At 40.7% G+C, this 12,877-nt stretch overlaps 1 protein-coding gene across 1 annotated transcript in view; it reads right to left on the bottom strand.

The window, feature by feature from the left end:
- Positions 1-874: 874 nt before the first annotated feature.
- LOC134226921 (neurogenic locus protein delta) overlaps positions 875-12,877 on the bottom strand; it is a 67,820-nt gene continuing 55,817 nt past the window's right edge. The window contains exon 7 of the mRNA XM_062708035.1: positions 875-4,596. Coding sequence (XP_062564019.1) covers positions 2,844-4,596 — 1,753 coding nt within the window. The 3' untranslated portion in view covers positions 875-2,843. The remainder of the gene's footprint in view (positions 4,597-12,877) is intronic.

Here is a 12,877-nt window from a genome sequence, read left to right as displayed (position 1 = left end):
AAGACATCTAACGCGGGTTTTCTTAAAATGAGGAACTTTTCATGAAAAACTATTTGGTACCGGTTATGAAGAATGGTGTCCGCTACTACGCCTACCAAATATTTTATTGATAAAGCTGCTTAATTTTGAGAAATCGAGCCTTAGATGCCTTTCGCCATACTGATTTCAGAAAGTTAACTCCTAGTGTGCCGCTGTAAGCACGCTCAAAGCGGGCGATTCATTGAATATCTTTCGGATGCTAATGTGGAGATTGGACAAATCAAGCATCCGAAAGATATTCAATTTGCAAAGAAGAGAGCTAACCGCGGTGTAGGTTGGTACTCGGATTCTGATGGCTTTTCCGCAAACGTGACCTTGAAGTGGTCTTGTTGTGGAGGGGTTATCACGCATATCTAGAGAGTAGGAGGTTGAGGGTTCGAGTCCCTCCAAGACACGTGGATTCTTTTTCTCAAATTCCATATCAATTTGTCCATTTCGAAACATGTGCTGTGCATATGCACAGCCAAGATATTTAAGTTTTTTGTTGTTTTCTCGAACTTGTGTAAAATGAATGCATGCAGTCAGTTTCTCAAACAAATGATTAATTTATTATCGAGAGTGTTCAAAATCTGTACTTGGCCCTCTGGAGTTGAGTTTTCCATGCGAACTCAGTAAGATAATAACCAGTTAAGAAGAGTTCTCGATAGGGATCCAACAAGTAGGTAAAAGAAGACGCGGTTTGCAGCGAAAAAGGTGGTTCGATTAGGTGGATAATGCAGACCATCCATAGACTGCGTGTTTGGGGAAGTTGGTGAGGCTTTTTAAATCATAGGTATATGCTGATATCGTTCGAACGATGGGATAATTTTCTTTCATTTTATTGATAACTCATCAGTTTTATATTTTGCACTTATCGCATATTTTTATTTATAAATCAATTTTAATTCAGTCAATTTGTTCATATATATATATTATAAAAGTAGGAATTTACAAAAACATGTAAACTATTCATTTGACTTAGTTCTTCATTCCCTCGATTCTATGTTATTCAAATTGTTCGAATACTCTTACCGTAACATATCTTACGCACTAGGGTGTTTGCTAAAATTAAGTATGGATCACAATACTTTTATCCGCTTTTTTCTCTTCTTTACCGTGAAAACATAGAATGGAGGCTAGCTCATATAAGTATCATTTCGCTTGTCATATGTGAGGACCACCATCACTTATTGATTCTCCTGAATGGAAATAGCCGATATCACAATAAGCCTTTTTGTCCCAAACAAGAGTAAGTTCAAGCGCTGCTTTGCTTTATAATAAGGGTTTCGTCTGATCAACATAAATAGACAACTGGCTATAGGTTTGCGTTTTGTATACAAGGTACTTACATAGGAAGAATAAAAAAAGCAGCTGATAGTTAGATGTCGATAGAAAAGTGTATTCATACAGAGAGTTTTTTTTATGAATTGACTAATCATTAATTTGATTATGGCAGTGGCTTTCAAGAAAAACAGTATTTTGATAGCTATTTCCCCAGGGCAATATGATGGTTCTGATTTTTTTTATCCTGAACCACTATATTGAGCGGGGAAATTATGTTTTAGAATTAAAAACAAAGTCAAATATTGCTTACCCGAGCGTACCGATTTGAATGGTGGTATTTAGTGAAAGCAATTTTTGAGAGTTTTCGTTTTGAGTTAGCCTAAATTAGGTTTATATAGAGAGATATAGTCGTAAATAAATATTCATATGTACATAATTCACCGCCTTCATAAATATTGAGAGTCCTGCATAGCAGAACTCTGATAGATTACTTCTTGATTCCATTGAGTTTATGAACCTTAAAAATCCCTTTTATAACGTCCAATTTCAGGATCATACTAATATGCAATGATTGTTTGTTTTGATACCAGTTTATGCTTTTCGGGCAATATATGAAAAAAAAAGTGTTTGGGTTAGGAAGGGTTTCTAAAATTTTGAAACGCAGCACCGTGTGCTAAAATGCAAAAAAAAACAAAACATTGCCTTTAAAGGCTTCCACATATGGCTGTTTCCATCTCTATATTGATTCGATCCATATTAGCTAACTCAGTCAATAGTCATTTACAGATAGTTGATTTCAAGTCCTAGAAAAAAAATCGAAAAATTATAAAACAAACTATCTTTGACCCTAAAATGTTGGTAAAAAGGAGTTGTTATGATCTGATGACTATACGTATTAACACTTTATTGTTTCCTTGTAAACATCTACGTCAGCAATCATATTTTTTTCGTTGGGGTCGTTAAGAACTGGCCTTGGACGAGTTTTATGCATATTTTTTGTTGTTACAAATAAGTTGTATTTAGAATAAAACGATAGAAAAAAAAACAATAATATCGAGATCCATTCCGATACGGAAATCGAACTTAGCGCGCGAGGCTCGTTACGTTTGATATTGTTTTGACACACGAGTACTCTGTGATATGACAATTAATGATTGTTGCAGGTTGGTTTAACTTTTCTTTCGATGCGATTCTAAAAACAAGCTAATTCTCTCATCATATTGTTACAAAGAAAGCTTCTATGCTTGGTCGGTTTGATAAATATAATTCACTTACAATTCATAAATTCTATATGTTCAATCAATGACCAGCTAAGTAAAATTTTAATATTTTCAAGTCCTTCTACAACGTGCTTTGGAAACCTAAACAAACTTTATGAATTCAGATTTTTGTAGTTATTTCACTGTTTTTTTTTCTAAATAATGTAATATGAATGAAAATAATTTAAAGTTAAATTTAATTACAAAGAATACGTCTTGTACGTATTTGTTTTAGGTAATAAGCAGGAGATCTATTACAAAAAGTTAAAAAATTTAAAAATCCTATACGTGTGGCGGACTGCAGGGCCCAACAATCTGCCGGTTCTGAGAGCTACTCCATCGAGTGTTGCATAAACTGGCATCGGAAAGGACGGATATCCGCTTTTCCAGCATCATCTCTTTGGTACTGGCCGCCGCTGCTGCAGTCGATGAGGTAGCCGCACCGGTCGGACATGGGCCGACGCCGCCAGCTGTCAGTTGCGACGATTGGGCCGGTCCACCGATCATTTGCGACGCCCGATGCATCAGCATTGGATCGGTGTTGAGTTGTTTCTGAGATTTGGCACGTTGCAGAGTGGTAGGTACTGCGGCTGCTTGGTAGCACTGTTCGCTGCTAGCAGAAGCTGTCTCGCCATACCCGCCGGGAATTCCACCGTATAAACTGCTGTTCATCAGGCAACCTTCGTCTAAACTTGCCGAAGTGGCCATATTGTTGACGCTCTTGTCCCAGGTGTTTTTGATCATATGATGAGACGTGTCGAGGTTGGTGAGAGCGCTATTGCTGCTGCGTTTAGAAGAAGACATGGAGTTATGCTGGTGGTGCGTCATATGTGATGCGTTTTGTTCGTTTTGTTTGCGTGCTTCTGCGTCGTCCTTCTCCTGCTCCCGTCGACGTTTACGTTTCATACAGATTACAACAGCTGTTGCGATGAAGGCAGCCAACGGGGTGGCGACCGAGAAAATAGCGATCAGCACAATTTGACCACTGCTGAGACCATCACTTCTACCACTTTGCGCTTCGTGATGTCCGCTTGATACATGAGCCGATATACTACCTGTGGAAGAGTCCCAACTGGCTGATAGAGCCTCTTCGTCACATGTTGATCCACGAAAACCTCCAGCACATACACATTGGAAGCTATTGACTCGGTTGACACAAGTGCCACCATTTTTGCAAGGCGAGGAACTACACTCATCCACATCCACACTACAATCCTTCCCCGTAAAACCGGGACGACAGTTGCAACGATAGTCGTTGTTCAGATTGATGCAGGTGCCTCCATTGGCACACGGCTTCGTCAGACAAAGATCGACTTTATTCTCGCACAACGAGCCTATGAAACCTGGAACACATTGGCAGCGAAACTGATTGACCATGTCAACACACGATCCTCCATTCATGCACGGGTTACCCTGGCAGTCGTCTATATTATTTTCGCATCGAGTGCCGCTAAATCCGTTTGGACATTGACATTTGAATGTGTCGCCTTTGTTGAAGCAGGTGCCTCCGTTCTCACAAGGACTTGGGTTGCATTCGTCAACTTGTACCTCGCATGCCATCCCACTGTACCCAACCGGACATTCGCACTTAAACCCCAAATTTGTATCCTTACATGTTCCATGCATGCAGGGCTTCTCCGCGCAGGTCACAGTTTCTCTCTCGCAGTGGGTCCCGATCCACCCTTTCACGCATTCACACCGATAGCCAACCGCCTGCTGCTGTTCCTTCTCGTCATGGCACGCTCCCCCGTTCAGGCAAGGCTCGGCGGCGCAGTTGCTGATTCTCGTCTGGCAGTCGACCCCCGTGTAACCGGGTGGGCACTGGCAGGTATACGAACCCTGTCCGGTATTGAAGCAGGTTCCACCGTTCTGGCACGGTTTGTGGTTCGTGCAGAAGTTCAGATCCTGATTGCAGAACAGTCCACCCCAGCCTTCATTGCAGAGACACTCCCACGGTTTCTTGCAGGTTCCGTGCATGCATCCCGGATAGGGCTCGCACTCGTCGCACAAAGCGCCTTTCCAGCCGGATTGGCATCTGGAAATAAAAAATAGAGAACACGGAAAAGGGAATTTAGTAAATTTGCACTTATTTTATTGTTTAAATATGCGGATTTAAAAATAAAAATATAGAGAGAGTTAAGGCAGCACATATGTCGAACAGAAAGTATAACATAACGCCACCATAGGCAAATCAAATAAGGCATACTTCATGGGCTGGTTATAAATTGAAACTACCAGAAAAAATAATCGCAGCATTAGAACATCAAATGGATTGTTCTAGGCGAGGTTCTAGGGTTGTGTTGATTATCTTCCAATAATTTTTGAATTTCGTAAAATCCTTGTTGATTTGTTGTCATATTGAGCTGTGTTGAGCATCTCCGCAAAATTTTAAAATGTTACATTTAAATGGAGTTAAGAAATGGAATATAGCGATTGAAGCAATCACACTTAAATCATTTCACAGATTTCGGTTAATTTTGCTTCATTTCACCGAAATTTCAACAGCAGAACTGTTCGGTAATTTTTTCACCGATTTTTCTGTAGTTTTTCTTTTGTTCAACTGTCAAAACCACCGAAAATATGTAAAATTATTTACTGAACAGTTCTGCTGTTGAGATTTCGGTGAAATTTCACAGAAATCTGCGATTTATTTTAAGTGTGATAGTTTTACAAACAAAATACTTATTCGACAGTTTTTTTTGTCGAACATGCTCAGAAAGCCACCAAATAACATTGATTAGAACTACATAGGTGAGACTGTCAGGAAACAGTTTATTTTAAGCTGTCATTCGCTAATTAATTTCTCATCTAAATAAATCCCTTGCATTTTTTAAAAAACATGAATATTTATTTAACTTTAAAAAATTCGGTTCGGTTATCAACGTGAAGACATGTAATTATTTTTTGACGTTGTTTAAGCATCACAATCCGAATGTGCAGATTCTAATACAAAGCTGAGAATACTTAATGCCATGATTCAAAGTCTATCGTGGATGCATGATACCGAGATTTAGAGAGTACAATAATGTTAAAAGCTGGCGAGTTATCACGTAGCGCTAAACTTAGCAATTTTCCCCTTATAACACTTTTTATAAGCTTTTATTCGTTTGTATGAACCGTAACGCTGAATGGCCTGACTAGGCATTAGCCTAGTGAAAGCCATTTATGGAACGTTTGCAAGCATCTCTGATTATCAGGCGCAAATATTAGCTGCTCAAAGACGCTGAAAAGCATTTGTGGAGTGTCAACTTCTCAAATAAGACCATCGCTAATTTGACAGATGACTATGATGAGGAAATGTGACCCACCATTAACATATTACGCAAAAGTCAGAAGCTACGCATAAGCAATAGCTCCTTCATAAGCCATTTACATCTAGGTGATTCTTACACTGAACTGTCCACTACCGCGCTGAATTCAATCAAAGCTTATAAATCTTAACCAAATTGGAAACCGGGTCAATCGACCTGTCAAAACGATAAATGAAGACGATTTGCTGCCGCGCCATCTGTCGGGGGTCGTGCCCGAGAGAGGGTGGACCACACTGAAGTGATGGCCGCTAATTATTACCACAGAGTGAGCGCGCCAAGGGATTAGGAATTTTTCTCAACCCGTTGATAAATGGAACTGATGTCAGATTAGAGGAATGTTGATTTTCGCTAGAGAAGCTTGCCGAACGGCAGGCAGCAGATTTAAAACAAATAATGGATTGATGAACTGGTTGTTAGGCGGTCGATTGGCTTTTCGAATTCCGTTTCCACCACCAGGACAAATGGCGAGCAACAACAAGCATGGTCCTAATCGTGGTATGTTTACCTGTTGTGCAACAAAGCGACGGTTGCCAGTGCTGCCGTAACACGCTTTTTCAATATTGATACGCAGATCAGAAGAACTCCGGGGGAAACATCAGGAGCACAATCAGGCGAAGACGTCGAAACAGGAAAGTATAGGGAAAACACTCGATCATCCCGGGGCTTGGTGAAAAATGTATATCTTCCTCCGTTGAATGGCCATTAAAATTGATTTATCGATTTTATCGATTTGTCGTATCTTCACATTATAATCTATATATTCGTTCAACCGCGAATTGACTCACTTTGAACTCGATAATACGACGGAACAGGCACAAAGGGCGGCGGCAGCGATGGAGGATCAACGAAAGAAATTAAAATGGAATAAACAAAGCGAATGAGCCGATTGACGGCGCACAACGAGGACGATGCATTGGATCCCGGTATGGGGACGGCCTCGGGGGAAGAAGGAAGCGATACAGTTTTAAAGAAATTTCTCACGCCTTTAAGCTCTGAGACTTTCGCCTCGGACAAGGGTGACACATCAACGCGACATGGCATTACTTGACTGAACATGTGCGCTGAAGATGGTTTTTTGAGGCGCTCATCATCCAGTTATTTTCGATTGGTATCTCACAAGAGCTTTCGTCAGCAACCGTTGAAGAACAGGTCGAATAAATTTCAGTTCAATCCTTAAATATGTTAGTGTATATGGGGCTCAGTCTAACGACCGCCTCGCTAATGGAAGTGTAAATGCTATAGGTGACTTATAATTAATGATGATGATTGGCTACCTTGTTTGCAAATATCGAAAGCTACTGCATTAACTAGTTGCCTCCCAGAGAACCTGGCACTTGCTCAAACGTCTTCCATTGCATCAGTTCAGTGTTATCCGGTTTGCAGGCGACCGCCTCATCGCAGGCGGCTCTTCATCACTGTCTGCCATCCAATCTAAGCAGCCCGAAAAGTTCTCATGCAACCCGAGCGTTTGAAATGTTGTTACAGGGGAGAGGGGGGCAATATGAGAACATGGGGTGAATTTGACCGCATTAAAATAGTTCAAAAAAGCTTTTCTCAAGGAAAAGAAATATTTCTAGTAAAATTGATTAACATCAAAAATGATTAACGTTTGTCTTTATTTATGTATCTCACTTTTTTTAAATGAATATACACATAAGCATTCGATTTTAGCGGCTTTCCAAAATACAGGGCCTCGTTCGTCGATCTATTAATTACAGCGATGAGATAAATGAAACACCCAAAAGCAAGTAACAAGCTTTAATTTGTGATATTTTTCTATGATACCTTTTTCTTAAAATGGTCTTTTTAACCCCATCGTCCCTAAGTGCCGTTCGATGGCCGAGGCATTAGTTTGCAAACTTATTTCCCTAATAAAACTGGTATTACGGCTCCTGCTGGCTCACTTTTTTTTAACTTTATCCACTTCATATCATGATTAGTTATGTACTCGTCAGGTATTAGATGATTTGGATGGACTTCTGAACTGAACTTTAATTTTTCTTGTATTATGTTAGGTTGTGATAATGTGATTTTTTTTTGCGAAAATGTGCTCGTTTTAATTAGGGGAAAAGACGGCTTTGACAGGTTTTGTTCTATTATTGCTAGGGGGGGGGGGGTTGCCACAATATTCTTTGATACGCAAAGAATGTTTAGGCCAAATTTGAGCATAATCAGTCATAAAAACCCCCCTGACAATAATAGAACAAAATCTGCCAAATCCGTCATTCCCCCTATTAAAATTTGAAAACTTTTTAATATTAGTAGAATTCGTAATTCATTAAAATGTTGCGCGCCCTATACTTACTTTATGCACACAATTGCACGTGAGTTGGCCTGCTAGCAAAAAATGCTTCTTATATCCCTGTGAGAGGTTCAGTACCTGGTAACAAAACGTTAACAGACCTCTAAATTGCCTACCGATTTCTTATGAATAATAATTTGTATGCATAACATTGATTTATTGATGTGTACATCTACTTATCAGTCTTTCATTCCCTCGTATTCTTTCTCCGGTTTTGCCCATGCAAATCTCTCCGAAACACAGTGGCCGTAAACCAAATATACCCGTAAATGCAATCCTTTTTGGTGAACTGATACACAAAGTAATTTTCAGAATCCTTGCATTCGTTCTTGAACAGCAAACTTATTTTGAACAAATTTTGGAATGAATGGTTAATCAATATGTAAAAAAAAGGCCTAAACTTTTGTCCGAAGGACAGCTTCTGTTCGGAGGTCAGCCACTGTGCGGCGATCTGAAGGTTTAAGAGAGCGTTGTATGCTGATGGGACTAACTTTCTGCGCACGTCGTACTTTTCACACGACTTCGCTTCGCCTGCTTGGCTCTAAATACCTGGAAGAGTTGCCACTGCACGTACGTAGAGGTACGTGAAATGTTGCCCGGGGAAATTTATGGACACAATCGCACAATCACTCGGGCAGCCACACCGGTATCTTCCTTTCGATAATCAAAACTTGATGGCACTCGTTAAACGGTTTGCAAATGATGACCACAGGGGGATTAACTACAGATCCGAGTACACGATGCCGGCTTTTAGGAGAATTCCAAGCCGGTGGCGTCCGAGGCAAGTGCATAACATATTTCATTGATCATTATGTTTTGAAATGAAGTTAATAAAAAATCTTACATTTAATTTACCTGAATACTACGAAAAGATTTATTTAAAACAATATAGTTCAGGTACGTCTTCAATTACTTAGTACACTACATATGTACTTATTTAGAACCAGAGCCTTCAAATAGTTTCAATTCGTTATTATGTGACGTAGATTAACAGAGAAATCATCTGTCCATCTATCTTTATTTTATCTACCTAAAAGCTTAAACCTGAGAGCCGAGGAGATGAAACCACCTTTCACTTTGCCCAATGGTAGTCATTTGATTGACCAGCTCGGCCGTCGTCCGTTGCTGGATCGCTCACCTCGTATCTCAGTTTCAACCTCTTGTGATTTTTTCATTCTTTTTTTCGCTTGAACATCAAATCAAATACCGGTGGTGTCAATCCGTTGTTGCTTCAATACGATAAAAAATTAATTCCATTCATAATGATATTACATATTTATAAGGAGAGCGTGCGCTCAATGCAAACAGGGCACCGGATCGGATCGGTCGGACACGTCGCAGAGTGTCGTTGCATTGGGCTCGTTTCCAGCGAGGAGCGTAACTGTGGGAATGAATTGAAAATTCTGTAGGTTACGTCTCCCGCTTATAAAAGTACGCCTGCACGCTGCCATGAATATGAATGACAATGACCGCGGCGCGTAAGTCAGTCAGTATATTGACTTGGAGACGAAACGGCACACCGTGGAAGCATGTTCCACCGGTGATGGTTTTGGAGCATCATTATAAACACATTTTTCGGTCGTCCGTCGTCGCCTGCTTAGATGGTGAAACAGGTGTAGCGCGGGCGCCCTGTTACATTCCGCACCATATCAGGGGCTGGCGGGTTTCATCCAAGTAAACCAGGTGTAGGAAATAGTTGCGCTAATTGAGTGAAGTATTGCGCCAACAATAGGCCAACTACGATAATGCGCTGCGGCCGCGCTCGTTGCAACGGGGCAAATAATGCTCGGGTTGAGCGTTAAAATCAACCATTCCCGGTAATGAGAACCCGTGAAATCTTCCATGAAATATAGTTATTGAACAGCAATTAGATGTGAACGGCGCGCTCACCGCGGGAATAATCCTCATGCAAGGAGAGAAAAAGAACCGCAGGTTGTCTACAAATTGATCAACATACAATACCATATTGTTGGTGTGGCCATGATATGTTTGCCTTACTTATTTAGTTTTCTTTCCCGTTTTCTTGGCTTTAGTTATTCTGTTTTTCTTCCCACCGTTTCGCCTTTTTTGTACTTAATTGGACAACCGTGTGAGTATTTTCTATTAGCAAGTACTCTAAAAAGAATTGGAAACAATGAGCCTCGCCACGCCGCCACACGGGCAAGCTCAGCTCAGGCGTCAATGGATCATCTCTTTCGGGTATGCACCTATCGATTCTAATTGGATGCGTTTAACCAGCGATTCTCGACGGATGCTGCGCGAATCACGTTGGAGGTCAGATTGTGAGAAATAGGGATGCAGTCAATTTTTTTACTACATACAAATATCAATCAGACTTTGGGACTATAGACCAAGTCAAGAGACAGTTACGATCAGCTGATTGAAATTACGCCGCCAACTGATAAGACAGCTAAAAGTGTTGTTTTGGAGAAAATAGGCTGACAAACTGTAGCCTTTTCGAGATTATCATCATTTAATTTCATATTCACAAGAGACCCTTGTTTAACGAATTAAAAGAAATTATTGGTGTCCTATCTTTTGTCATTTGACTCGTTGGACTATAATGCAAAGTATAGACAAGCGAAATGACATTATTATCATAGTCGCATTTCCAAACGATTTATATGTTTTGTAATCATAGATTCAAACACAAAAACCATTACCATACTAGTGCTATACAAACCTTCCTGACCTTTGAGTGAATGGTTGGGAAGCACTGAAATCTTTTGCACCCACTTTGGGCTTCGAACTTTTCGCCTTCGTTGTCGTGCTAATTGATGCTGCGGTACTTAAAAATTGAACGAAGATGCCGATGAACTCGGCTGTCGGTCTTGGCTCAGAAAATCTGTTGATGGAATTACCTTTTTTAATTCTGTCTATTGTTTGCTGGGATTCTCCAGTGAAAGTGCGCTGAACTTGAATCGATATTAATTTTGTAGACTTTTTTTTATATAACATAATTAAGGGGAGGTTTCGGAAACTTTGACCCAAATTTTGTATTTATTTCTGCACGGAACTGATAAGAGTTGGAGATCTGATTTTTTTGGAAAATGTTAATTACGTCGGGTTTTATACTCTCAATTTTGTTTGAAATGTGAAAACTAAAAACGCCGAAAACACCTTTGCAGAACTGTGTTACAAAAATGCGCTTAGACACTTTATGCACAATGGAATACGACTCCTATGCCCATAATTGCGGCCATTTGAACATAAGTGTGGTGTTTTTTTTGCCTATTTTGACTTTGGTAGAAGATTGGTCGAGATTGGGTTACGGGGAGGTTATGGACGTATGTGCTATTCAACATCGCTTTGGAATGGGTAATACGAAGGACAGGGATTGATACGATTTGTGCGATTTTCATGAAGTCCGTTCAGACATTTGGTTTTGTTGACGACATTGATATTATGGCACGTAACTTTGAATCTCCAGTAGCCTTGAGAGCAAAGACGTAGGATTGCCAATCCGGAGATGGCGAGTTCGATGCTCGGTCCGGTCTAGGATGTTTTCGGGTTGGACACTTTCTCGACACCCTGGGCATAGTGTATCCATTGTACTTGCCACACAATGCAATGGCGGGCATAGAAAAGCTTTTAATTAATAACTGAGGAAATGCTCATAAAATACTAAGTTGAAAAGACGGCCAAGTTCCAGTTGAACTGTAGAGCCAGTGAAGAAAAAGAAAAAGAAGAAGAAGAACTTTGAGAAGATGGAGAAGCCTACATCAGACTGAAAAGGGAAAGCAAAGCGGATCGGTCAAGCCATCAACACGTCGAAGACGAAGTACATGATAGAAAGCGAAGACAACGTGAGCCACCCGCACCGAGTGTTTATCGGTGGTGACGAAATCGATGTGGTTGGGCTCACTGATGACCGCTGAAAACAATACCAGCAGACAAATTCGGAGACACATCGTGACTGGAAATCGTACAAATTCTAGACGCTGCAAAACGCTTCGATCACATAGAATTCCATTACCGAACCAATCTGACTATCTATAAAACGCTCATTAGATCCGTAGTCCTCTACGGGCACGAAACCTGGACAATGCTTAGGGAGGATCAACACGCACTTGGAGTTTTCGAGAGAAAAGTGTTGCGTACGGGTGCAGATCGAAAACGGTACATGGAGGAGGCAAATGAACCACGAGTTGCAATAGCTTTTGGGAGAACCACCCATTGTTCACACCGTGAAAATCGGAAGACTCCGATGGGCCGGGCACGTAGCCAGAATGTCGACAACAACCCGGTGAAAGTGGTTCTCGACAACGATCCGACGGGCATCACGCGAATAAGGTGTAAGACGATTTGCGGGCTTTCCGTGGACTGCGTGGTTGGCGACGTGCAGCCATTGACGGAGCTGAAAGGAGACGACTTTATCTTATACTGCAAAGGAAAAAGGGGAAAGGATAATATCGGTAGCATCTTTTGCAAACACACAAGTTGCATTGGCATTGGCGACAATTACACTATTCGAAGGTCTCTATTATTCACAAGTAGAATAAATCAGTCAGAATATCCATTTTTGCCTTTCTCGTATACTAAGTATACGTTAAGGCTATATGATCGCTCCAAAAACAAACTTTTTATAGAAGGCCCAGAGACCTATAGAGATGAGTGACGTTTAACGCTCGCACACTGATGTGCTATTCGGCATGTGTAAATACAATGTTTTCCTTCTGTTCATAACCTCAAAATTGATCGAG

Source organism: Armigeres subalbatus, chromosome 3 (assembly GCF_024139115.2).
Source record: "Armigeres subalbatus isolate Guangzhou_Male chromosome 3, GZ_Asu_2, whole genome shotgun sequence".
Lineage (NCBI taxonomy): Eukaryota > Metazoa > Arthropoda > Insecta > Diptera > Culicidae > Armigeres > Armigeres subalbatus.
This window is presented reverse-complemented; position numbering and strand designations above follow the sequence as displayed.